The sequence below is a fragment of the Ranitomeya imitator genome, chromosome 1 (assembly GCF_032444005.1).
Source record: "Ranitomeya imitator isolate aRanImi1 chromosome 1, aRanImi1.pri, whole genome shotgun sequence".
Classification (NCBI taxonomy): Eukaryota; Metazoa; Chordata; class Amphibia; order Anura; family Dendrobatidae; genus Ranitomeya; species Ranitomeya imitator.
This window is the reverse complement of record NC_091282.1, coordinates 579,518,798-579,546,318: the sequence shown is the minus strand read 5'-3', so window position 1 is coordinate 579,546,318 and position 27,521 is coordinate 579,518,798. Positions and strand designations below refer to the sequence as shown.

General features: G+C 46.4%; 1 protein-coding gene across 1 annotated transcript in view; it reads right to left on the bottom strand.

Moving 5' to 3' along the window:
* Positions 1 to 27,521, bottom strand: part of LOC138680259 (excitatory amino acid transporter 5-like) — a 1,936,174-nt gene that overhangs the window by 1,239,695 nt on the left and 668,958 nt on the right. Inside the window, exon 3 of the mRNA XM_069767861.1 lies at positions 12,903 to 13,115. Within this exon, the coding sequence (XP_069623962.1) occupies positions 12,903 to 13,115 (213 nt within the window). The remainder of the gene's footprint in view (positions 1 to 12,902; positions 13,116 to 27,521) is intronic.

Genomic DNA, 27,521 nt, shown 5'->3' with positions numbered 1-27,521 from the left:
TCACACTCACTGTAACATCATTAATAGCCGTTAGTCATGAGCTATTCTGTAAGTGTCAGGGGAACCCTTGGGTCCTTTTTCTTCTTAATGTGATACAAAGGGGTGTTGCAGGGGGAAGATCTCTGCATTAGAACCCCTGCCTTAACATACTCTTTAATATCCCTGCTCAGGGCCATTGATTTCACTAGGCTCAAAGGGGTATTGCCTTAACCAAGGAGGAGTGGTTCCTTCTCTTAATTTATCATGACAGGGGGAATGGGCAGCCGACCCACATCAGATTATCCCCTTGACACAATGGTGTCTGGTACCTGACTCTTTTCCCTGTCCTCAGACATTCTGGTGTCAGGTGTTACTTTCACTGCTCTTGCCATATACACCGTTTCTGCCATATTACACAAGTGTTTATCTAAATCACACATTAATGTCCAAATATTTATACCCGTATTTGATTGGGTAGAGTACCCCTTAAAAACTAAATTTGATTCACAAAATGTTACCAAAAGAAAATTATATATATGAATATATATATATATTTACGAAAGATGCTGAGTCATAAAATGGGGGAGCACAATGCCATAGGCCACAGCAAAGCACAATTCTAAGAATGTAGCAGCCCTATATACATCCATAACTAACAATTTCAAATACAAAAAGAAGGGATTTGAAAAATACCAAATATCAATGCCAGTTGCTTGCGATAAGGTATAAGAAGTGGAAAAGACAAATAAACAGTGACTATGGTTTGAGCCAATATAATGAATGGCTAAAAAACCTAGAAATACACGGTAACTATACCATCTTATGTAAGAAAAACTACTAAACTGGCAAATGAATGGAATTAAGTGTAACTATAATAGTGCATGATTTACTTGTGGTATAATGTGCACGTGGAAGACCCTGGCATCCCTCTGCCTCAAGTGTTTATATGAAAGGGGACTTGTGACTGTAATACCCTCAGGAGAGTACTGTATAGTGGCCTAGACAGCACTCAACTCTGCTCCCAGCAAATTCATAGGGGTATTGTCACTAACAATAAATTTGTAAGCACCTCTTGGCTGTCTCGTGATTCTAGTCTTATTTGTTTAATCATAGGGGCTTCAGTTGCTTGTCCCTCTACCCTCACGCATTCCACAGTCTCGTCAGTAATCATGCCTGGCATTATCAAGTCTTTGTGTTCCGGCTGCCCCAGTGTCAATCAAGAATTCTGTCTCTTTCCTCCCGGCATTGTTATGGTGGTCATCAAGGCAGGACCAGGTCCGGAGGGGACAAGAACAAGGCACACATTTGTCACTGGGTTGTCAGTTTCCTAGTCTGAAGGTGAAGGAGGTGGAAGATGGGTCTGAGTGTCCATTTTCTCCACAATTCCAGCACTTCACTGTTTCTAAGTCCTTAGGTCCCTTACTACGTCTCTACTGTTTTCGTTGTACTCCAGCATACGTGACACATCGTCTTATTGTTCTAGTTTGTTTAACTTCTTTAGCAACCTTCAGGAGGTCTTTGGATCTACATTTCTCCATTCAGGTCTGGCTGTCTGTACTGCGTCTCGTAAGCCTTTGGTAATACCGTCAATGAATGTATTTACCAATATTTTAACATCAAGTGGGTTTACTGGACTGTACCCCATGTCTGCCCATTTCAGCTGTAGCCATCCAAAGTACATCTCTACACTCTCTCCTTTTGTCACATCTGTAAAGTCTTAATTTGCGTCCTAGTACGTCACCTGCTTGTGTGCTCACCAACTCTCTAGGTCTGCTCAGGTGCACTTATACGTCCATCATATTGTCTTTCTTTGTCTGTAAAATGGAAAAGGTTGGTTCTCAGGGTCAGCCAATTGTTTTAGTGTAGCTAGCTAGTCAGAGGGCTTCCAGGGATAATACTCTTGTATCTTTCTTACCCTACCTGATGTGGTTGGTTCTCTGGTGGTGGGGGTGACTGGATGACCGGTTGGGGGTGACATGACATGATGGTCTACAGCTCCTTCCCAAAAGGATTACTGTCAGCTTACTCCCAAAAGTTAGTTACCCCGCTTCCCGCTAACCACTATCCTGTGTCAGCTTCTTATGTCACTACATGTGATCTTGTCTGGACAGGATTCAGTGCAATTCACTTAGGTCGCTTTGCAGCACAGATCATACAAGTATTTCTCCAGTCTGGGTCTGTCTGACCGCAATGTTTACAAGTCCATCTGTCTTGTCCGGGTCTCTGGTCATACAAAGGTATGACCGTAGCAATAATGTGTCGGTAATAGTCGGACTTTTGAGCATCAAAACATTCATAATACACCTTACTTCCGTCCTGCTGCACTCTCTCAGATGCCATTTATTCACTTGCTATTTTCTTCCCTTGTCTGTGAATTTTTGTACATCCAAACATCCACACACTGGCATTTTTGCCTTTTTCAATATTGGTCTCACATCTTTCACTGCTTCCTTTTTCAATCTGTATAGTGGTTCTGGATCCCATTGGGGGCCCTGACTGCACACAGAACAAGTTGCCCATGGCTTCAACTTATTCGCTCAAACAACTCACCTTTATTCTGCAAATGCCCTTTTTAGTGTGCCTTGCCTTCACCAGGCGGCCACATGTGACAAGTCAGAGCAAGGGTCAAGATTTAGCGGGAAAGGTTACACCACCTATTACCCGGTAGACCTGAAGGATTTAGCGGGCAGGTTACACCACCTACCACCTGGTAGATCAGCTGGCTAGCTCAGCTCCATGGAACGGCAAGGTTACACCACCTATGTGCCGTAAGCTGACTGTAGCAGTAAGACTCTCACCTTATCAGCCGTGCAGTTGGCTACCTCCTTTGTTGATCCTCAATTTGCTTTATCAATCACTCAACTTGAAGCAGGTGAATCTTTTACCAATCTTTCAATCACACAAATAACCAAACAATCACTTACAAGTTTCCTTCTAAAACTAGGCACAATATTTCACTTTCAACTTCCAACTTCAACTTCAACTTACAATATTTCTTTCTACTTCAAAACATACAATACTATTGCTTTAAACACAAATCTATCTGCATGTACTGCACCAAAGACAGAATATTCAGAGCACAATATTCTTCAGCGCAGTTCCATGCCCCCCTTCCTCTGGCACACAGCACAGAGAGGAGAAATCACAAGCAATTCGCACAGCGATTTGCTTCCCCCCCTCCCATCAGGTATTAAACACAGATAAGAGCTTGGTGTCTTACACACAGAAACAGAATGCAGCAGTTTTCAGACTTAATCTCTACAAAACATTCATCATCTCGGAATTAAAAACAGTTTCTCTATACAGGCAGATCACTGCACAACTTGAATAAGCTGATTCTGACCGCGTCCGGCCAAAACACATATAGAAACCTATCCAATATCAAACCATATATAACCCGGGTTTCACTGAATCTCAGATGTAAATTAAATGTACATGAAAAATATCCACAACTCATTCATCCTGGACCCTCAACAACAGTTAGATAAGTAATGATACTTATGTGATCATCCATACATACGTACTCATTCAGGGATTGTTTTTTTTCTTTTTCTTTTCACTTTTCAGTTGATTTTTACAAGAAGAAAATCCCTTATCTCAATCACTCCACCTAATTCAGCTCAAATTGAGTTAAATAATGTCTTCTGTCACATACAGAGGACCACACCTAACGGAACCCCTAATCAATCAGGGATTTTTGTTTATCCCTTATGTTGTGAATTCTGCTCTTGGGCTCCCTCCGGTGGTTATGATTGGTAGTGCTGTGGTAGTTGGATCGCAGCATTTATCAGGTGTATCCATTTTTTGCAATCTGGGCTGGGCTATTTAAGTCCTGGTTTATCCTTTGGTCAGTGCCAGTTGTCCATTGTTTTTGGAGGATTCACATCCATTCCTGGTCTCTCCTGGTCTGCTGTTCATTTCTTCAAAGATAAGTTCTGGCTTTGTTTTTGCTGTCCACCTGCTGTGGACCACATAGTTCTGTGCTTTTTCATGTTTTGTTTTGTCCAGCTTTGTCTGCGAAGGATTTTTTGCAGCCAAGCTGTGTCTCTAGAGATGCAGATATACCCACCATGTCTTTAGTCAGATGTGGTGATTAGTATTTTCTGTTGTGGATATTTTCTAGCATTTTTGTACTGACCGCATAGTACTCTGTTCTGTTCTTTCTTTTTAGCTAGTATGGCCTCCTATGCTAAATTCTGATTTCATTTCTGCGTATGTTATTTCCCTCTCCTCTCACAGTCAATATTTGTGGGGGCTATCTATCCTTTGGGGATTTTCTCTGAGGCAAGAAAGGTTTCCTGTTTCTGTCTTTAGGGGAAGTTAGTTCTTAGGCTGTGTCAAGGGGTCTAGGGAGTGTTAGGTACCCCCCTCGGCTACTTCTAGTTGCGCTGCAAGGTTCAGGGTTTGCGGTCAGTACAGGGACCACCTTCTCCAGAGTCCGTCTCATGCTGCTCCTAGGCAACCAGATCATAACAGTACAACTGGCCAACAATGAGTTAATTGCATCTCAGAAGAAGGGAGGACAGGTTTTGAGCCATTTTTTTTTCCTTAGCCTGTTTTTTCTGTTCCTCCCTCTTAACCTCTGGGTGGCTGCGGAGCCTGGTAATAACATGAATGTTCAGGAGTTAGTTTCTCGTGTGGATCAGCTTGCTGCTAGGGTACAGGGTATTTCAGATTTTATTATTCAGACTCCTGCCTTAGAACCTAAGATTCCCACTCCTGATTTGTTTTTTGGTGACAGATCCAAATTTTTGAGTTTCAAAAATAATTGTAAACTGTTTTTTTGCATTGAGACCCCGTTCTTCTGGTGATCCCATTCAGCAGGATAAAATCATCATATCCTTGCTGCGTGGTGACCCACAGGATTGGGCATTTTCCCTGGAATCTGGCAATCCTGCTTTGCTTAATGTTGATTCTTTCTTTCAAGCATTGGGGTTATTGTATGATGAGCCTAATTCTGTGGATCAAGCTGAGAAGATCTTGTTGGCCCTGTGTCAGGGTCAAGAAGCGGCAGAATCGTATTGCCAGAAATTTAGAAAATGGTCTGTACTGACTAAATGGAATGAGGATGCCTTGGCGGCAATTTTCAGAAAGGGTCTTTCTGAAAGATGTTATGGTGGGGTTCCCCACGCCTGCTGGTCTGAGTGATTGTATGTCTCTGGCCATTCAGATTGATTGGCGCTTGCGCCAGCTCAGAGTTGTGCACACTGTGGCGTTGTCCTCCGAGAGGAGCCCTGAGCCTATGCAGTGTGATAGGATTTTGTCTAGAGCTGAACGACAAGGATTTAAGCGTCAGAATAGGTTGTGTTTTTACTGCGGCGATTCTGCTCATGCTATTTCTGATTGCCCTAAGCGTACCAAGAGAATCGCTAGTTCTGTTACCATCAGTACTGTACAACCAAAATTTCTGTTATCTGTGACCTTGATCTCCTCATTATCGTCATTTTCTGTCATGGCATTTGTGAATTCAGGCGCCGCTCTGAATTTAATGGACTTAGAATTTGCCAGACGTTGTGGTTTCCCCTTGCAGCCTTTGCAGAACCCTATTCCTTTAAGGGTGATTGATGCTACACCGTTGGCTAAAAATAAACCTCAGTTTTGGACACAACTGACCATGCGCATGGCACCAGCCCATCAGGAAGATTGTCGTTTTCTGGTGTTGCATAATTTGCATGATGATATTGTGCTGGGTTTTCCATGGTTACAGCTACATAATCCGGTGTTAGATTGGAAATCCATGTCTGTGACTAGTTGGGGTTGTCAGGGAGTTCATGATCACATTCCTTTGATGTCAATTTCCTCTTCCCCCTCTTCTGAAATTCCTGAGTTTTTGTCAGATTTCCAGGATGTATTCGATGAGCCTAAATCTAGTTCCCTTCCACCACATAGGGACTATGATTGTGCTATTGACTTGATTCCAGGTTGTAAGTTCCCTAAGGGTCGAAATTTCAACCTGTCTGTGCCGGAACATGCCGCCATGCGTAGCTATATTAAGGAGTCTTTGGAGAAGGGGCATATTCGGCCATCTTCTTCACCATTGGGAGCAGGTTTTTTTTTTGTTGCCAAGAAGGATGGCTCCTTTAGACCGTGTATTGATTATCGCCTCTTGAATAAGATCACGGACAAATTTCAATACCCTTTGCCTTTGCTTACTGATTTGTTTGCTAGGATTAAGGGGGCTAGCTGGTTTACTAAGATTGACCTTCGAGGGGCATATAATCTTATTCGTATTAAACAGGGTGACAAATGGAAAACTGCATTTTATACGCCTGAAGGCCATTTTGGATACCTAGTGATGCCATTCGGACTCTCTAATGCCCCATCTGTGTTCCAGTCCTTCATGCATGATATCTTTCGGAGTTATCTTGATAAATTCATGATTGTATATTTGGATGATATTTTGATTTTTTCCGATAATTTGGAGTCTCATGCGAAACAGGTCAGGATGGTATTTCAAATCCTCCGTGATAATGCTTTATTTGTGAAGGGGAGGAAGTTCCTCTTTGGAGTGCAGAAGGTTTCTTTTTTGGGCTTCATTTTTTCTCCCTCATCTATAGAAATGGATCCGGTTAAGGTTCAAGCCATTCATGATTGGATTCAGCCCACATCTGTAAAGAGCCTTCAGAAATTCTTGGGCTTTGCTAACTTTTATCGTCGTTTCATTGCCAACTTATCCAGTGTGGTTAAACCTCTCACTGATTTGACGAAGAAAGGCGCTGATGTGACGAATTGGTCCTCTGCGGCTGTTTCTGCCTTTCAGGAGCTTAAACGCCGATTTACTTCTGCCCCTGTGTTGCGTCAGCCGGATGTTTCTCTTCCATTTCAGGTTGAGGTTGACGCGTCTGAGATTGGGGCAGGGGCCGTTTTGTCTCAGAGGAATTCTGATGGTTCCTTGATGAAACCGTTTGCTTTCTTTTCTCGGAAGTTTTCGCCTGCGGAACGCAATTATGATGTCGGCAATCGGGAGTTGTTGGCTATGAAGTGGGCATTTGAGGAGTGGCGTCATTGGCTTGAGGGGGCCAAGCACCGTATTGTGGTCCTGACCGATCATAAGAATCTGATTTACCTCGAGTCTGCCAAACGGCTGAATCCTAGACAGGCTCGATGGTCCCTGTTTTTCTCCCGTTTTGATTTTGTGGTCTCATACATTCCTGGTACTAAGAATGTTAAGGCGGATGCCCTCTCTAGGAGTTTTTTTTCTGATTCACCTGGGGTTCTTGAGCCGGTCGGCATTTTGAAGGAAGTGGTTATTCTTTCTGCCATCTCCCCTGATTTACGACGGGTTCTTCAGGAATTTCAGGCTGATAAACCTGACCGCTGTCCAGTGGGAAGACTGTTTGTTCCTGATAGATGGACTAGTAAAGTGATTTCTGAGGTTCATTGTTCTGTGTTGGCCGGTGATCCTGGCATTTTTGGTACCAGAGATTTGGTTGGTAGGTCCTTTTGGTGGCCTTCTTTGTCGCTGGATGTGCGTTCTTTTGTGCAGTCCTGTGGGATTTGTGCGCGGGCTAAGCCTTGCTGTTCCCGCGCTAGTGGGTTGCTTCTGCCTTTGCTGGTCCCTGAGAGACCTTGGACGCATATTTCTATGGATTTTATTTCAGAGCTTCCGGTTTCCCAGAGGATGTCTGTTATCTGGGTGGTTTGTGACCAGTTTTCTAAGATGGTTCATTTGGTAACTTTGCCTAAATTGCCTTCCTCTTCTGATTTGGTTCCGTTGTTTTTTCAGCATGTGGTTCGTTTGTATGGCATTCCGGAGAATATTGTGTCTGATAGAGGTTCCCAGTTTGTTTCTAGGTTTTAACAGGCCTTTTGTGCTAAGCTGGGCATTGATTTGTCTTTTTCTTCCGCATTTCATCCTCAGACAAATGGCCAAACCGAGCAAGCTAATCAGACTTTGGAAACCTATTTGAGGTGCTTTGTGTCTGCTGATCAGGATGATTGGGTGGCTTTCTTACCATTGGCTGAGTTTGCCCTTATTAATCGGGCTAGTTCTGCTACCTTGGTTTCGCCTTTTTTTGGTAATTTTTGTTTTCATCCTCGTTTTTCTTCAGGGCAGGTTGAGCCTTCTGATTGTCCTGGTGTGGATTCGGTGGTTGACAGGCTGCAGCAGATTTGGGCTCATGTGGTGGACAATTTGGTGTTGTCTCAGGAGGAGGCTCAGCGTTTTGCTAACCGTCGTCGGTGTGTTGGTTCCCGGCTTCGGGTTGGGGATTTGGTCTGGTTGTCTTCCCGTCATGTTCCTATGAAGGTTTCTTCCCCTACGTTCAAGCCTCGGTTTATTTGTCCTTATAAGATTTCTGAGATTATCAATCCAGTGTCTTTTCGTTTGGCCCTTCCAGCCTCTTTTTCCATCCATAATGTTTTCCATAGATCTTTGTTGCGGAAGTATGTGGTGCTCTTTGTTCCCTCTGTTGATCCTCCGGCTCCGGTGTTGATTGATGGGGAGTTGGAGTATGTGGCTGAGAAGATTTTGGATTCTCGTTTTTCGAGGCGGAAGCTTCAGTATCTGGTCAAATGGAAGGGTTATGGCCAGGAGGATAATTCTTGGGTTGTTGCCTCCGATGTTCATGCTGACGATTTGGTCCGTGCCTTTCATTTGGCTTGTCCTGATCAGCCTGGGGGCTCTGGTGAAGGTTCGGTGACCCCTCCTCAAGGGGGGGTACTGTTGTGAATTCTGCTCTTGGGTGGTTATGTGTGGTAGTGCTGTGGTAGTTGGATCGCAGCATTTATCAGGTGTATCCATTTTTTGCAATCTGGGCTGGGCTATTTAAGTCCTGCTTTATCCTTTGGTCAGTGCCAGTTGTCCATTGTTTTTGGAGGATTCACATCCATTCCTGGTCTCTCCTGGTCTGTTGTTCATTTCTTCAAAGATAAGTTCTGGCTTTGTTTTTGCTGTCCACCTACTGTGGACCATATAGTTCTGTGCTTTTTAATGTTTTGTTTTGTCCAGCTTTGTCTGTGAAGGATTTTTTGCAGCCAAGCTGTGTCTCTGGAGATGTAGATATACCCACCATGTCTTTAGTCAGATGTGGTGATTAGTATTTTCTGTGGTGGATATTTTCTAGCGTTTTTATACTGACCGCATAGTACTCTGTTCTGTTCTTTCTTTTTAGCTAGTATGGCCTCCTATGCTAAATTCTGATTTCATTTCTGCGTATGTTATTTCCCTCTCCTCTCACAGTCAATATTTGTGGGGGCTATCTATCCTTTGGGGATTTTCTCTGAGGCAAGATAGGTTTCCTGTTTCTGTCTTTAGGGGAAGTTAGTTCTTAGGCTGTGTCGAGGGGTCTAGGGAGTGTTAGGTACCCCCCACGGCTACTTCTAGTTGCGCTGCAAGATTCAGGGTTTGCGGTCAGTATAGGGACCACCTTCTCCAAAGTCCGTCTCATGCTGCTCCTAGGCCACCAGATCATAACACCCGTATACTCATTTACTCACCTCTCCTCTCATTCAGAGGTTCTCATAGACATACATACAAGGTTCACATAGCCTGCCTATTTTGCACTTTGGTATTAACACAACTCCATATAAAAACTGCAGCAGTGTCTACTGACACTCTGAAAGCACTTTAAGGCCAAACAACAAAAACCACAGTCTTATACAAAATACAGCTTCATATAATGTACTGCCAATCCAAAATGACTAAAATAACAACAGTGCACAGAGTCTATCCCAGCTCTGTTCTATACACTACACAAATACACAACCAATTAGGATATTGACAGAAAATACAGATAACAATTATCATCTTATTACTCTATTATTCAACTCTCATACGGACATAAACAGACAAAACACAAAACTCACTGGTGATGTGGATTCTTTGAACCGTGTTCGCAGCCTTTTACCCAGAGGTATGGAGAGATCCAGAAGAGCGATTGCAAGTGCAAAACAGATTGTAAGAATAAAATTTCTCACCTTGCTGCAGCTGGTGTTTTGCATGTCCAATCTCCCAGGAGCTCCCACATACGAATTCTGAATAGGCTGGTTACCGCTGCCCACGTCGGGCGCCAAAACTGTCGTAGCTGTTTTCGTTCTGACCCAATGTCAGACTTGACAGATCACCAGTGAGGCCAAATCAGGAGGTTACGCCCGCCATTTTACAGACAAAAAGACACCTCACATATATTCTGTGAGCAAGTCACTTTTATCTGATGTAATGCATCAAGAGGCAATATTTTATACCATTTACAACAAATGTAACTCTCAATGTAATTCATGTAGCCCCATCACCCAGGGTCATACTGACCTTTATTTTCTCATGTACCCAGAGCATGTTGTGGCTGACTATTGAGAACATACATGATAAGAAATGTAGCCTCCTTGAAGGGGAGAGCATCAGACTACTGTATCAACAGATTCTAGTAATTCTAGCAATTAAAGGCAAAAGGCACTTAAAGGCAAACTATTAACCCTTCTATATCACTTTAACGAGTCGTGCAATATGACTTGAGATACTGATTTGGCTTTTATCCTAATTCGCAGACACGGTGTTTCGGGCTGTTGGCCCTCGTCAGTGCGAAGCATGAGAACTGATTTGGCTAGGTGAGAGGCTCTAGACTGGGGTCTAAGGGGTATAATTTCTCCTTATGGAGAGTGACATACCATCTCTGAAGAGGAGCTGTGAACTTTAAAAACAGGGTTTGCCTCTGTATGACAGATTTTTACAAAACAGCCAGGAACACCCTACAGGATAGCTGCCAGGACACTATGGCTCCATCAAGAGGGACACAGATTTGACATTCTATAGGATGGAGACTTAAGTACCACAGTCCTAGGTGGAAAGTACAGATTTGCTCTATTGACCATCACAGAACCCATGGATACATTTGGGAAAGCCAGTGTTGGGACCCACCGGTCACCTAGCTTTATGGAGAATTTCCAAGAAGCCAGGTTGGGACCATTCTGTCATTTGGCCATGTGCCTCAATGAACTGTCAGCTTCCTAAACTTATTGGTACCTCCGCTATTTGGGTGCCCACCAAAAGCGGGGTGCCACAGGTGGAGGTAGTCAGCCTTGCAAGCCCCAAAGTCACAAATATTCTAATCCCAGCAAGACAACGGAAGGATGAGACTCTGTAACTTTGCACCATCTTGGGTATTTTGCTGGGCCTGTTATGTTATTATCTGTTGGGTTGTTTAACAAAGTATTGCTACTCTGTTTTACCCTCACCCTGTGTTGTCTGAGTAGTATTCTGCCCACGGGAAAAGAGTGCAGGCTTACAGTGGATGGACCCTGCTCCATACTCTCTTTCTAAAGACAGCTGGGCCAACGGACGATTTCACCCACTGATGCTTGTGTCTCCACAAGTATGAATACTCCCTGGAGCAATTTGGTTATTAATTGAACTATATAGTGTGTGTTTGTGTGTGTGTTTAGTGGTTTTGGCCAAATGGAAATGAAAGGGGAAAGGGAAAATTAACGGCTATACAGTATAGCATAGTATAGAGTATAGAGAAGTCACCTGTTAGTCACAGGAGTATATTGTCCAGTATACAAATAAAAAATCTGCAGAGCATGAGTTTAAAACTGGTATCTTAAACTATATGGAAAAAGCATCATGCTAATATTATTATCACAATAAACACATCCCACGATGAACAGCAATATAGTGGATTTCATACACATACTAGTGGTATAGTGTCAGGGAAAGTACCCGTGCTAGAAATCCTTCAACTCGGACACTCCAAAATATATAAACAACCCAAAAAGACACATGGAGCATATGTCCCAAAATATAAAAAATGTACGTTTTTATTATAACAAAATTTAAAAACATATCAAATCAAAATACTCATAGAAATATATAGAGCATACAGTAGGAGAACACTACGGAAAACACTGAAAGTCTAAAAAGACGGATGACCCCAATATGCCGCTAATACGGCTTAGTAATCTTAATGCCATAAAGTGCACAGTTTCAGGGAAGAAAACCACCACTTCCACACATCAATAGGTGGAATAATACACTTCCCCAAGTGGAGTGCCACTACTCATAACGCGGCCCACATCATAGTCTCTGGTAATTTCTAGTGGTTCTTACCCATCAGGTCAGAGTCCGGCACATGGGGGTCACCGCCGCAGCCCCAACGCGCGTTTCGCGTTGGCTTCGTCAGGGGGCAGTCATTATTATCACATAGGACTACAGGTAACATCTACTTCAATATCTGTACTCAGAATTATCACTTAAATGTGGTGTTACATAGGACTGTAGGCAGGGTTGGACTGGCTCACTGGAGAACCGGAGGATTCTCCGGTGGGCTCAGGCACTGACACCTGCTGGCATACATGGCTGACAGATGCCTAGGGCCCCTGCTACTCCAGGGACCTCCAGCCAGTGGCGCTAAAAGCGGCACACAATGCAGCTTCTATTGGGCGTGTGAGTCAGGGGGCCCACCCGGTGCCAGCAGAGCAGCAGCGGGAGACAGGAAGCATAAGCCTGTCCCTGCTGCTAAAGAGAAATGAATATTCACTCTTCACTATGCCCTCATGGGCATGGAGAGGAGTGAATATTCATTTCACTGTAATAGCTGTCAGTGTTAGCTGCAGGCTGCAGCTAACATATCGCATGTAAAGCCGGTGCGGCTGCACCAATGCCAAGAGGTGTATCATTCGTACGCAGAGAATTGTTAGTGTGTTATCTGTGGTTTTACATAAGACTTCATTTGTCAGCTATATAATGTGGTCAGAAAAGTAGCACTATTTTTGATACTTCATAGGACTGCAAGTAAATATTTTTTCACACTAGGTGACCAATGGATGAAAACGCTACTGATCAACTACATAAACGCTGATTTGCGGTCATTTAATAAACTATTCAGGTAGGCCAACCTCACATCAATGCGCACTGACCAGTCAATAATACAGGCTTGACCATTTTGCTTATCATTCATAAAAGGTAGTATCATTATTATTTCACTCACCTTATTAAATCTAGCAAAGCATCTGCAGAACTTAGAACAGGCCGTCCACCAACATGATTTTCTTTTTGTGCTGCAGCACCAGGATGAATGGAAACCACCAATATGATGCCTACTGCAACAGCCAGAAATGTTGTCCATAAATAATATGTGATAGTTATGAGGCCCATTCTTCCGCAAACTTTTGAATCCATTGTTGCTAGTCCAGACATTAAACTGAAAGATGAAGAATTTTTTTTAAATAATCACAATGATAATTTTCATTGTCACAGCCATTATTTTAAAAGACTTCTTTTTCAAAAATTTACAGTCAACCACATGTCAGCATGTTCTTATATTACACTAGTCCACCAATAAAAATATCATCTATTTTTATAGAGGTCATATGTATTAGTAATGAGTAGCGTTGAGCGAAACGGGTCGGCCATTTTCAGAAGTCGCCGACTTTTGGCAAAGTCGGGTTTCATGAAACCCGACCAGACCCCTGTGTGGGGTCGGCCATGAGGTCGTCGATCTTCTGAATCTGGTATCGGAATTCCGATACCGATTTCCGATATGTTTGCAATATTGGAAATTGGTATCGGAATCCATATTTAAGTGTAAAATAAAGAATTAAAATAAAAAATATTGCTATACTCACCCTCTGACGCGCCCTGGTACTAACCGGCAGCCTTCCTTCCTTAGAATCAGCGCGTGAAAGACCTTATATGACGTCGCGGCTTGTGATTGGTCGCGCGACCGCCCATGTGACCGCTCACGCGACCAATCACAAGCCGCGACATCACCGAATGTCCTTCAAGCGCTGATTCTTAGGAAGGAAGGCTGCTGGAAAGAAGCAGGGCGCGTCCGAGGGTGAGTATATTCCTATTAGGTATAAACTCACCCTCGGACGCGCCCTGCTTCTTTCCAGCAGCCTTCCTTATTCTTTATTTTACACTTAAATATGGATCCCAGGGCCTGAAGGAGAGTTTCCTCTCCTTCAGACCCTGGGAACCATTAGAAACCCAATGCACTGCATTGGGTTTCGAGTTTCGGCCGACCTCGACCCCGACTTTTCTATAGGATCGGCCGATTTCACTTGACCCGACTTTTGAGAAAGTCGGGTTTCGTGAAACCCGACCCGATCCTATAAAAGTAAAAGTCGCTCAACCCTAGTAATGAGAATTCAAATTTAGAAGCTGCATGCAAATCAAGCTGGATGTGCACTGAGGGAGTGTCAATGTACGTGAAAAAAATTGTCTTTTGACCTCTTCAACCACCCCCAGCCAGTTTTCACCTTCCTGAGCAATTTTTTTCAATTCTGACCAGTGTCGCTTTATGAGGTTATATCTCTGGAATGCGTCAACATTTCCCAGTGATTCTGAGATATTGAATATTTATGATTTGCTTTTTTTCATGAAAATATCAAATATTTCACAAAACAATTTCAATTTTCAAACTTTGATTTTTTTTATGTCGTTATACCGGATACAGGTGCATGTCACAAAATTAGAATATCATCAAAAAGTTAATTTATTTCAGTTCTTCGATAAAAAAGTGAAACTCATATATTAAATATAGTCATTACAAACAAAGTAATCTATTTCAAGTGTTCATTTCTGTTAATGTTGATGATTATGGCTTATAGCCAATGAAAACCCAAAAGTCATCATCTCAGTAAATCAGAATACTTTATAACACCAGCTTGAAAAATGATTTTAAAATCCGAAATGTTGGCCTACTGAAATGTATGTTCAGTAAATGCATTCAATACTTGGTTGGGGCTCCTTTTGCATCAATGCATCAATGTGGCGTGGCATGGATGCGATCAGCCTGTAGCACTTCTAAGGTGTTATGGAATCCCAGGTTGCTTTCATAGCAGCCTTCAGCTCATCTGCATTGTTGGGTCTGGTGTATCTCATCTTCCTCTTGACAATATCCTATAAATTCTCTATGGGGTTAAGGTCAGGTGAGTTTGCTGGCCAATTAAGCACAGTGATACTGTTGTTTTTAAACCAGGTATTGGTAAATTTGGCAGTGTGGACAGGTGCCAATTCCTTTTGGAGAATGAAAATTCCATCTCCAAAAAGCTTGTTGGCAGAGAAAAGCATGATGTGCTCTAAAATTCCTTTGTAGATGGCTGCGCTGACTTTAGTCTTGATCAAACACAGTGAACCTACACCAGCAGATGATATGGCTCCCCAAACCATCACTGATTGTAGAAACTTCACAATAGACCTCAAGCTTCTTGGTTTGTGTGCCTCTACACTCTTCCTCCAGATTCTGGGACCTTGATTTCCACATAAAATGCAAAATTTACTTTCCTTGCTGAGTGTGTCAATGACTGCCTTCTGCTATTCCTTCAAGTCAGACTGCAGGTGTTTTTTGTTAATTATTCTAATTTACTGAGAAAAGCACTACTGGATTTTCATTGGCTGCAAGCCATAATCATCAACATTAACAGAAACAAACACTTGGAAAATACCACTCTGTAATAACTCGATAGCATCTGCAAGGAGTTTGAATGTTCTCCCCGTTTTTACATGGGTTTTCTCTGGGTACTCCGGTTTCCTCCCACAATCCAAAGACATACTGATTGGGAAATTAGATTGTTAGGCCTATCGGGGACAGTGCCAATAATGTCTGTAAAGCGCTGTGGAATTAATGGCGCTATATAAATGAGTAAAATAAATAAAGATAAATAAAAAGATATAATATATGAGTTTCAATTTTTGTATTGAAGAACTGAAATAAGTTAACTTTTTGATAATATTCAAATTTTGTGAGATGCACCTGTAGTTATATCACACAAAATAGTTAATAAGTAACATTTCCCATACAGGGCCGGCATGGACAGGCAGACCAGGCAGCCGTCTAGGGCCCCCAAAGCTCCAGGGGCCCCCTTCCCCTGCATCATGCATTCAATTTATTGGCTTCATAGATGCCGATAAACCTGAAAGCAGTGATGGAGGAGAGAGTGTCATGTGACTCTCCCTCTCCCATCACTCCCCCTCTACCTCTGACTCAGTGTGCTTCAGAAGGAGCTGATGAGATGCTGATTCACACTGCAGAAGTCAGAGCCACTGCGGAACAAGGAGGAGAGGCAAGTATTGTGTGTCTGTCTGCATTATAGTGTGTGTCTGCTGCACAATAGTGTGTGTGGGGGTACTGCGCCATACTGTGTAGGGGGGGAATGCACTATACTGTGTATGTGGGGTGCTGCATTGTACTGTGTGTGGGGGCTGCATTATACTGTGTGTGGGAGCTGCACTGTGTGTGGGGTCTGCACTATACTGTGTGTGGGGGGCTGCGTTATACTATACTTTTGCCCAGGACCCCACTTTGTCTAAAACCGGCTCTGTTCGCATATGTCTAATTCACATCAACGTAATTTTTTAAACTTTTTTTGTTAGAAAGTTTATAAGGTTAAAAGTTTACCTCCAATTTCTCATTTTTCCAACAATATTTACAAAACCATTTTATTAGAGACCACATCCCATTTGTAGTGACTTGGAGAGGCTTATGTAACAGAAAATACCCAAATGTGACACCATTTTAAAAACTGCACCCTCTAAAATGCTCTAGGCCACATTCAAGAAGTTTATTATTTCTTTAGGGTCTTAACCAAATTAAATCATTGTGGAAGGAAAAAAATTAAAAATGTACTTTTTCACTCAAAAATATTAATTTATCCCTATATTTTTCCATTTTCAGATTTTTCCATTTTCAGAAAGGTAACAAGTAGTGTTGAGCGATACCTTCCGATATCGGAAAGTATCGGTATCGGATTGGATCGGCTGATATTCAAAAAATATCGGATATCGCCGATACCGATACCCGATCCCAATGCAAGTCAATGGGACGAAAATATCGGAATTAAAATAAACTCTTTCTTTCCTTGTAGGTTCATTCTACATGAAGGAAAACAACTAAGAATAATGCAGGATGTATTTGGGGAGGTGGCGGAGACATTAAAGGCATAGAGGTTTAGCCCAATCAAATAGAATAGCAGGAATTTTAAATTTTTTTTAAGACGTCCGGAGTTATAAAGATATTGACTATGTTAAGATTTTTTTTATTTTGTCAGATATTAATGTTTCACTATTCCACGCCCTTCACCTTTTTTTTTTACTTTTCCCACACTTTCATCTTCATCATCATCAGCATCTTTGACATCAACTTCTTCACCTTATTCATCTTCTTCTTCATCTTCTACCTAATTTTTTTTTTATTACATTCATCATATTAATTTTATTCAACTATTATTATTCTTCCTATTCTACTTCTTCATCATATTCTCATTTGTGACAGGCATTCCCGTAGTTGTTATCTATAAAAGTTTGAAGATTACACCTTCCGTTCTGCCTGTCACAAAAGTTACATTTGTCCGCGTTCAGTTTGGCCTGCAGCATCAGGCTTTATCCAGGGGCACCATGAGGAGGAACGGACTCACCCCCATACACTGCTTAGTCTTCTTCTGCATATAATTTAGATGATATCTTTTGCTCTGATATTAAGTGTTATGCTTAATGTTCTTCTGCTCTTTGTTCTGCAGCCTCTTGTTCTTCTGCTTCTCGGTCTTCCATGTCGTCGTCTCCAGGGTCGTCGTCTCCGCCATCGTCGTCGTCGTCTCCAGTGTCGTCCTCATCTCAGTGGTTGTCGTCTCTGGTGTCGTCGTCATCTTAGGGGTAGTCTTCCGGGTCGTCGTCTTTAGGGTCTTGAACTTGGAAATGTAGCAAAAGGTACAAGAAGGCTGAGAAAATGCCGAGAACCAGCTGATGGAACTGGAACTCGGATGGCTACCCGAAGGTCCAAGAGCCAATGGAACTACCGAGGACCAGCTGACGTTACTGGAACCCTGTTACTTAGCAGGAGATACCCGTGCTAAAAAGCACTACCAAGGACAGCCTGACGTTGGCGGAACTCGGATACCCAGAAGGAGGAACCTAAGCCAAAGGCTCTGCCCGGAACCAGCTGATGGTGCTGGAACCAGGATGTGGACCAGAAGGCCCACAGGAGAGGAGAGAACAGCTAGGCCGCGAGGCTGCCACAGTTACCGAACACCAACAGTCCTACAGGGGGGAGCTTGGCCTACTGGCACTACAGAACCAGCCTTGATTGCCAATTCCCGCAGCCCACATAGGAAGCTCCTAAACTGGAGGCACTATGGAGTTGGCTAACCCGACCGCAACATGACGGGACAAAGTATTGGAGTCTAAGTGACCTTGACACTACCCGGAACCAGCTGACGGTGCTGGACCCAGGCTGGGCACGAGGGAGTACCCGTGACAAAGATACTGCCGAGAACCAGCTGACGGTACTGGAACCCGGATGTGTTGCCCAAGTGTGCAAGAGCCAATGGCACCGATGACCAGCTGACGGTGCTGGAACACAGTTACAAAGCTGTAGGTACCCGCGCTTAAAAGCACTACCAAGGACCGCCTGGCGTTGGCGGAACTCGGATACCCAGAAGGAGGCACCTAAGCCAAAGGCTCTGCCCGGAACCAGCTGACGGTGCTGGAACCAGGCTGGGCAGGAGGGAGTACCCGTGAAAAAGACACTGTCGAGAACCAGCTGACGGTACTGGAACCCGGATTTGGACCTATTCAAGATTGTCTTCCTAGAGCCACAACTAGCGGTGTTGGAGCAAAGGATAAGCAGGGGGAGCAGAGTGTTGGCCGAAGTCTGCACTGGAGGCAGCTTTGTGTCTGCGTTGCATTTGCAGGACACGTTGCCGGCTACACAGCAGGGGAACAGCTGGCGTTGCTGAACCCCACTGACACAATGGCGGGTGTTTTTCTCTGTGCAGCCAGCACTTCCGGGCACCAACTGGCGGTGTTAGAGCCCAGGGTCAGCCGGAGGAGCAGAGTGTAGGCCGAAGCCTAGTAGAACCAATTTAAAAGGTAACCTTTAACCCCCCTCAGGTGTTACAAACTACAAGAGCCACACCTTGTGCAGCATTAATGCTGCACAAGTAAAAGGTTGCTCTATGAATTGTTCTACTTGCACACGTTGAATGAAACACATACACAATTTAGCCCATTATACAGTCAAACTGTATTGGAATCGTGACTTGCCTTTTTAAGGACACGCAGCACAGGTGTCCAAATTTATACCTAGGTGCTGGGCGCAGACTATTAAGCGTCGTTATTTGCTTTGCAGGAGTCTGCGCTCTTGTGTCTTCCCTTGGCCATGCGTTGTGAGCGCTGCCTGTCTTCTCACCTCATTTTATGTCGGCCGCTGCGGTTAGCGATGGCCAGGAATCCCAGACCTGCAGTGTTTTTTTCAGAAAGTCACACTGTGGGGCTGGGATTCATGGCCTTGTGCAGTAAATATGTTTGCCTCTCACTCATGTCCTTACACCTGCTTCAGACTGGGCGGCCTCAGCTGATCCCTTATCGCATGCCGCGGCCATGAGGCCGCACAGTCTGAAGAGGGCGGAAGGAGATGAGTGAAGACAGGCGAACATATGCACTGCACATGCCATTCAATCACACCCTCGCTGTCAAAATATATCAGACAACGAGGCGCATTGTGTCGGCCAGGGCGGACGCACAGGCACAGCCAGCCAACCAATGATGTGAGAAAACGGCCAGCGCTACCAAGGGGGGGTGCTGCATGTCATTTAAAAAGGAAAGTCACCCCTCGGGGACAATGAAATGGTCTCTAATGAGACACATTTTGTACGTGTTGAGTTCGACGTGTGCATGGACAAAAAGTGAGCCACCTTGTACAAATGCAGCATTACCGCTGTACAAGGTGGCTGTTATACATACAAACGCCTGTGGGGGAGGCAGGGTCCCTTTAATTTCAGTTCAGGTGCCTGCGTTTGCAGGACACGTTGCCGGCTACACAGCAGGGGAACAGCTGGCATTGCTGAACCCCACTGACACATTGGCGGGTGTTTTTCTCTGTGCAGCTAGCACTTCCGGGCAACAACTGGTGGTGTTAGAGCCCAGGATCAGCAGGAGGAGGAGAGGAGCAGAGTGTAGGGCGAAGCCTGCACTGGTGGCAGCTTTGTGTCTGCGTGGTGTTTGCAGGACACGTTGCCGGCTACACAGCAGGGGAACAGCTGGCGTTGCTGAACCCCACTGACACATTGGCTGGTGTTTTTCTCTGTGCAGCTAGCACTTTCGGGCAACAACTGGCAGGGTTAGAGCCCAGGGTCAGCAGGAGGAGGAGAGGAGAGGAGCAGAGTGTAGGCCGAAGCCTGCACTGGTGGCAGCTTTTGTTCTGTTGTGCCAGCGTGGCTTGTGCTGGACACGTTGCCGGCTACACAGCTGTGGAACAGCTGGCGTTGCTGAACCCCACTGACACATTGGCTGGTGTTTGTCTCTGTGCAGCTAGCACTTCCGGGCAAAAACTGGTGGTGTTAGAGCCCAGGGTCAGCAGGAGGAGGAGAGGAGCAGAGTGTAGGCCGAAGCCTGCATTGGTGGCAGCTTTAGGTCTGTTGTGCCAGCGTGGCTTGTGCTGGACACATTGCCGGCTACACAGCAGGGGAACAGCTGGCGTTGCTGAACCCCACTGACACAATGGCGGGTGTTTTTCTCTGTGCAGCCAGCACTTCCGGGCCCCAACTGGCATAGTTAGAGCCCAGGGTCTGCAGGAGGAGAGGAGCAGAGTGTAGGCCGAAGCCTGCACTGTTGGCAGCTTTAGGTCTGTTGTGCCAGCGCGGCTTGTGCTGGACACGTTGCCGGCTACACAGCAGGGGAACAGCTGGCATTGCTGAACCCCACTGACACAATGGCGGGTGTTTTTCTCTGTGCAGCCAGCACTTCCGGGCACCAACTGGCGGTGTTAGAGCCCAGGGGCAGCAGGAGGAGGATAGTATAGGCCGAAGCCTAATTGAACCAATTTCAAAGGTAACCTTAAACCCCCCCCCTCAGGTGTTACAAAGTACAAGAGCCACACCTTGTGCAGCATTAATGCTGCACAAGTAAAAGGTTGCTCTATGAATTTTGCTCCTTGCACACGCTGAATGAAACACGTACATAATTTAGCCCATTATACACTTAAACTGTAGTGGAGGCGTGACTTTTCTTTTTAAGGAGACGCAGCACAGGTGTCCAAAATAACGCCTTGGTGCTGGGCGCAGCCTCCTGAGCGTTGTTATTTGCTGTACAGGAGTCTGCGCTCTTGTGTAATCCCATTGCCATGAGCTGTGAGCGCTGCCTGTCTTCTCACCTCATTTCATGTCGGCCGGTGCGGGTAGCGATGCCCATGAATCCCAGAACCCGCAGTGTCTTTTCATGAAGTCACACTGCAGGGCTGCGATTCATGAACTTGCGCAGTAAATATGTTCGCCGCTCACACATATCCTTACACCTGCTTCAGACTGGGCGGCCTCAGCTGATCCCTTATCGCCTGCCGCAGCCATGAGGCCGCACAGTCTGAAGAAGGCGGAAGGAGATGAGTGAAGACAGGCGAACATATGCACTGCACATGCCCATCAGACGCACAGGCACAGCCAGCCAACCAATGATGTGAGAAGATGGCCAGCGCTACCAAGGGGGGTGCTGCGTGTCATTTAAAAAGGAAAGTCACCCCTCAGGGACAATGTAATGGTCTCTAATTAGACACATTTTGTACGTGTTGAGTTCCACGTGGGCAAGGAAAAAAGTTAGCCACCTTGTACAAATGCAGCATTACTGCTGTACAAGGTGGCTGTTATACATAGAAACGCCTGGGGGGGGAGGTCCCCTTTAATTTCAGTTCAGGTGCCTGCGTGGCGTTTGCAGGACACGTTGCCGGCTACACAGCAGGGGAACAGCTGGCGTTGCTGAACCCCACTGACACATTAGCTGGTGTTTTTCTCTGTGCAGCTAGCACTTTCGGGCAAAAACTGGCGGTATTAGAGCCCAGGGTCAGCAGGAGGAGAAGAGGAGCAGAGTGTAGGCCGAAGCCTGCACTGGTGGCAGCTTTAGGTCTGTTGTGCCAGCGTGGCTTGTGCTGGACACATTGCCGGCTACACAGCAGGGGAACAGCTGGCGTTGCTGAACCCCACTGACACAATGGCGGGTGTTTTTCTCTGTGCAGCCAGCACTTCCGGGCCCCAACTGGTGTAGTTAGAGCCCAGGGTATGCAGGAGGAGCAGAGTGTAGGCCGAAGCCTAGTTGAACCAATTTCAAAGGTAACCTTTAACCGTCCCCTCAGGTGTTACAAAGTACAAGAGCCACACCTTGTGTAGCAGTAATGCTGCACAAGTAAAAGGTTGCTCTATGAATTTTGCTCCATGCACACGCTGAATGAAACACGTACACAATTTAGCCCATTATAAAGTCAAACTGTATTGGAGGCGTGACTAGCCTTTTTAAGGAGACGCAGCACAGGTGTCAAAGTTTACACCTAGGTGCTGGGCGCAGACTCCTAAGCGTCATTATTTGCTGTACAGGAGTCTTCGCTCTTGTGTTATCCCTTGGCAATGCCCTGTTAGCGCTGCCCGTCTTCTGACCTCATTTCATGTTGACCATTGCGTTTAGTGATGCCCATGAATCCCAGACTCACAGTGTGTTTTCAAAAATTTACACTGCGGGGCTTGGATTCATGGCCTTGTGCAGTAAATATGTTCGCCACTCACACGTGTCCTTACACCTGCTTCAGACTGGGCGGCCTCCGCTGATCCCTTATCGCATGCTACGGCCATGAGGCAGCACAGTCTGAAGAAGGCGGAAGGAGATGAGTGAAGACAGGTGAACATATACACTGCACATGCCCATCAATCACACCGTCGCAGTAAAAAAAAATAAGACACCGAGGGGCGTTGTGTCGGGCTGGGCGGATGCACAGGCGCATCTAGCCAACCAATGATGTCAGAAGACGGGCAGCGCTACGAAGGGGGGTGCTGCGTGTCATTAAAAAGGAAAGTCACACCTCAGGGACAGTGTAATGGTCTCTAATGAGACACATTTTGTATGTGTTGAGTTCCACGTGGGCAAGGAGAAAAAGTTAGCCACCTTGTAAAAATGCAGCATTACTGCTGTACAAGGTGGCTGTTATACATAGAAACACCTGGTGGGGGGGCAGGTTCCCTTTAATTTCAGTTCAGGTGCCTGCGTGGCGTTTGCAGGACACGTTGCCGGCTACACAGCAGGGGAACAGCTGGCATTGTTGAACCCCACTGATACATTGGCTGGTGTTTTTCTCTGTGCAGCAAGCACATCCGGGCACCAACTGGCGGAGTTAGAGCCCAGGGTCAGCAGGAGGAGAGGAGCAGAGTGTAGGCCGAAGCCTGCACTGGCGGCAGCTTTAGGTCTGTTGTGTCTGCGTGGCGTTTGCAGGACACGTTGCCGGACCCACAGCAGGGGAAGAGCTGGCGTTGCGGAACCCCACTGACACATCAGCGAGTGTTTTTTCTGTGTAGACAACACTTCCAGGTGACAACTGACAGTGTTTAAACCCAGGGAATCAAAGAGGAGGTAAGTGTAGGCCGAAGCCTGCACTGGTGGCAGGAAAATGTCTGTTATTGTGCCAGCGTGGCTTGTGCTGGACACGTTGCAGGCTACACAGCAGGGGAACAGCTGGCGTTGCTAAACCCCACTGACACATTGGCTGGTGTTTTTCTCTGTGCAGCTAGCACTTCCAGGCAACAACTGACGATGTTAGAGCCCAGGGTCTGCAGTAGGAGCAGAGTGTAGGCCGAAGCCTGCACTGGAGCAAGTTGAAAGGGAACCTTTAACCCCCCCCCCCCCCAGGCATTTGCTGCTGAAAGAGCCATCTTGTACTGCAGTAATACTGCAAAAGGAAAAAGGTGGCTCTTTAAATTATGCTCCTTGCAAACGCTGAACTACACACTCATATAATGTGTCCCCTCACACCGTTAAACCGTACCGGAGGTGGGACTTTCCTTTGTAATGTGACACAGCACAGCCGTCATTCCAACCCCCTTGGTGCCGTGCGCCGCCTCCTCAGCGTTGTTTGATTCTGTCATGGAGCCTGCGCTGTAATGTTATCCCTTGACCATGCACATTTAGCGGTGCCCGTCTTCTGACATCATTTAGGTGTCAGGCTGGCAGTGCCTGTGCGTTCAAGCTGCCCGAGATCCAACCTCGCAGTGTCATCTAATGTAATCCCACTGCGGGCCTGGGATCCATGGGCATGCGCAGTGCATATCATTGCCTCTCAGTCTTCTCCTTCCTGCTTCTTCAGACTGTGCAGCGTCACGGCCGTGGCATGCTATTAGGGATCAGCTGACGCCGCCTAGTCTGAAGAAGCGGGAAGAAGGGGAGTGAGAGGCGGGTATATCCACTGCGCATGGCCATGGATCCCAGGCCCACTGTGGGATCACATTAGACGACACTCCGAGGTGGGATTTCGGGCAGTGTGGACGCACAGGCGCAGCCAGCCCGACAACAAATGATGTCAGAGGACGGGCAGCGCAAACTGTGCATGGCCAAGGGATAACATAACAGCGCAGGGTCCGTGACAGAATCAAACAGCGCTAAGGAGGCGGCGCATGGAGCCAAGGGGGTAGGAATGACGGCTGTGCTGCGTCACATTACAAAGGAAAGTCCCACCTCCGGGACGGTTTGACGGTGTGAGGGGACACATTACATGAGTGTGTAGTTCAGTGTTTCCAAGGAGCATAATTTAAAGAGCCACCTTTTCCTTGTGCAGTATTAGTGCTGCACAAGGTGGCTCTTTCAGTAACAAACGCCTAGGGGGGGGACAGGTTCCCTTACATTTTAGTTGTGCCAGCGTGGCGGTCACATGACACGTTGCCGGATACACAGCAGGGGAGCAGCAGGCGTGACTGAACCCCACTAACACATTGGCGAGGTGTTTGGATCTGTGCAAACAGCACTTCGGGGCATCAACCAGCAGTGTTGGAGCCCAGGGACAGCAGGAGGAGCAGAGTGTAGGCTGAAGCCTGCACTGTAGGCATGTAAATGTCTGTTAGTGTGCCAGCATGGCGGTCGCATGCCACGTTGCCGGATACACAGCTGGGGATCAGCTGACGTTACTGAACCCCAATCACAGAGGAGCGAATGTTGACTGTGCAGACAGCACTTCCAGGCACCAACTGGCAGTGTTAGAGCCCAGGGACAGCTGGATGAGCAGATTGGAGGTATTGCCGCGCACACAGCTGGGGATCAGCTGACGTTACTGAACCCCAATAACAGAGGAGCGACTGTTGACTGTGCAGATAGCACTTCCAGTCACCAACTGGCGGTGTTAGAGCCCAGGGACAGCTGGATGAGCAGATTGGAGGTATTGCCGCGCACACAGCTGGGGATCAGCTGACGTTACTGAACCCCAATAACAGAGGAGCGACTGTTGACTGTGTGGACAGCACTTCCAGGCACCAACTGGCGGTGTTAGAGCCCAGGGACAGCACGAGTAGCAGAGGAACAGAGTGTAGGCCGAAGCCTGATTGGAGCAAGTTGAAAGGGAACCTTTAACCCCCCCAAGGCGTTTGTAGCTGAAAGAGCCATCTTGTGCAGCACTAAGGATGCAAAAGGATAAGGTTGCTCTTTTAATTATGCTCCTTGCAAACACAGAAGTAAACACTTATAAAATGTGTCCCCTGATACCGTAAAACCGTCCCGGAGGTGGGAATTTCCTTAGTAATGGGACACAGCACAGCTGTCATTCCTATCCCCTTGGTGCCGTGCGCTGCCTCATCAGCGTTGTTTTAAGCTGTCACGGAGCCTGCGCTGTTATGTTATCCCTTGGCCATGCACACTTAGCGGTGCCCGTTTTCTGACATCATTATTATTATTATTATTATACATTTTTATAGCGCCATTTATTCCATGGCGCTTTACATGTGAATACGGGGCAAATATAGACAAATACATTAAACATGAGCAGATAACAAGGCACACGAGTACATAAGGAGGGAGGACCCTGCCCGCGAGGGCTCACAGTCTGCAGGGGGTGGGTGAGGATACACTAGGAGAGGGAAGAGCTGGCTGTACGGCTGTTCAGTAGGTTGAGGATCACTGCAGGCTGTAGGCTTGTCGGAAGAGATGAGTCTTCAGGTTCTTTTTGAAGGTTTCTATGGTAGGCGCAAGTCTGATGTGTTGGGGTAGAGAGTTCCAGAGTATGGGGGAAGCACGGGAGAAGTCTTGGATGCGGTTATGGGAAGAAGAGATGAGAGGGGAGTAGAGAAGGAGGTCTTGGGAGGATCGGAGGTCGCGTGTAGGTAGGTACCGGGAGACCATGTCACAGATGTATGGAGGAGACAGGTTGTGGATGGCTTTGTATGTCAGTGTGAGGGTTTTGAACTGGAGTCTCTGGGCGATAGGAAGCCAGTGAAGGGCTTGACACAGGGGAGAGGCTGGGGAATAGCGGGGGGACAGGTGGATTAGTCGGGCAGCAGAGTGTAGGATGGATTGGAGTGGTGCCAGAGTGCTAGAGGGGAGTCCAGAGAGTAGGAGGTTGCAGTAGTCGAGGCGGGAGATGATAAGGGCATGCACTAGCGTTTTTGCAGTGTTGCGGTCAAGGAAAGCACGGATCCGGGAAATATTTTTGAGTTTGAGACGACAGGAGGAGGCAAGGGCTTGGATATGTGGCTTGAAAGAGAGGGCAGAGTCGAGGATCACCCCGAGGCACCGGGCGTGTGGGACTGGGGAAAGTGAGCAGCCATTGACATTGATGGATAGGTCTGGTGGAGGGGTAGAGTGAGATGGGGGAAAGATGATGAATTCTGTTTTGTCCATGTTCAGTTGTAGAAAGCGAGCAGAAAAGAAGGCTGAAATGGCAGACAGACAGTGCGGGATTTTGGTAAGCAAGGAGGAGAGGTCAGGTCCGGAGAGGTAGATCTGCGTGTCGTCAGCGTAGAGATGGTACTGCATACCGTGGGATTCTATGAGCTGTCCCAGGCCGAAAGTGTAGATGGAGAAGAGTAGGGGTCCTAGAACAGAGCCTTGAGGAACACCGACTGACAAGGGGCGAAGTGAGGAGGTGGTGTGGGGGAGGGAGACACTGAATGTTCGGTCTGTCAGATATGACGAGATCCAGGAAAGGGCCAAGTCTGTGATGCCAAGGGATGAGAGGATTTGTAGCAAAAGGGAGTGGTCTACAGTGTCAAAGGCAGAAGACATGTCCAGGAGAAGGAGGACAGAGTAGTGTCGCTTGCTCCTGGCAGTTAGTAGGTCATTGGTGACTTTAGTTAGGGCAGTTTCAGTTGAGTGATGGGAACGGAAGCCTGATTGTAACCGATCAAAGAGGGAGCAGGAGGAGAAGTGGGAGGACAGTTCAAGATGGACGTGTTGCTCCAGCAATTTGGAGGCATAAGGGAGAAGAGATATTGGGCGATAGCTAGACACAGAGGATGGGTCGAGGGAGGGCTTTTTGAGGATGGGTGTGATCTTGGCATGCTTGAAGGATGAGGGAAAGACACCTGTTGTGAGTGAGAGGTTGAAGAGGTGTGTTAGGGTTGGGATGAAGACCGTGGAAAGGTTAGGGATGAGGTGGGATGGGAGCGGGTCAAGCGTGCAGGTGGTGAGGTGTGATCTTGACAGGAGGGTGGAGAGCTGATCTTCTGTCATGGTGGAGAAGCTGGTTTTGGAGGAGCAGGGTTGAGCAGCTAAGAGGGGCAGTGGGCGCTGTGGGCCAAAGCTTTCTCTGATCGTATCGATCTTCTGTTTAAAGAAAGAGGCGAAGTCATCAGCAGAAATGAGGGGGGAGGGAGGAGGTGCG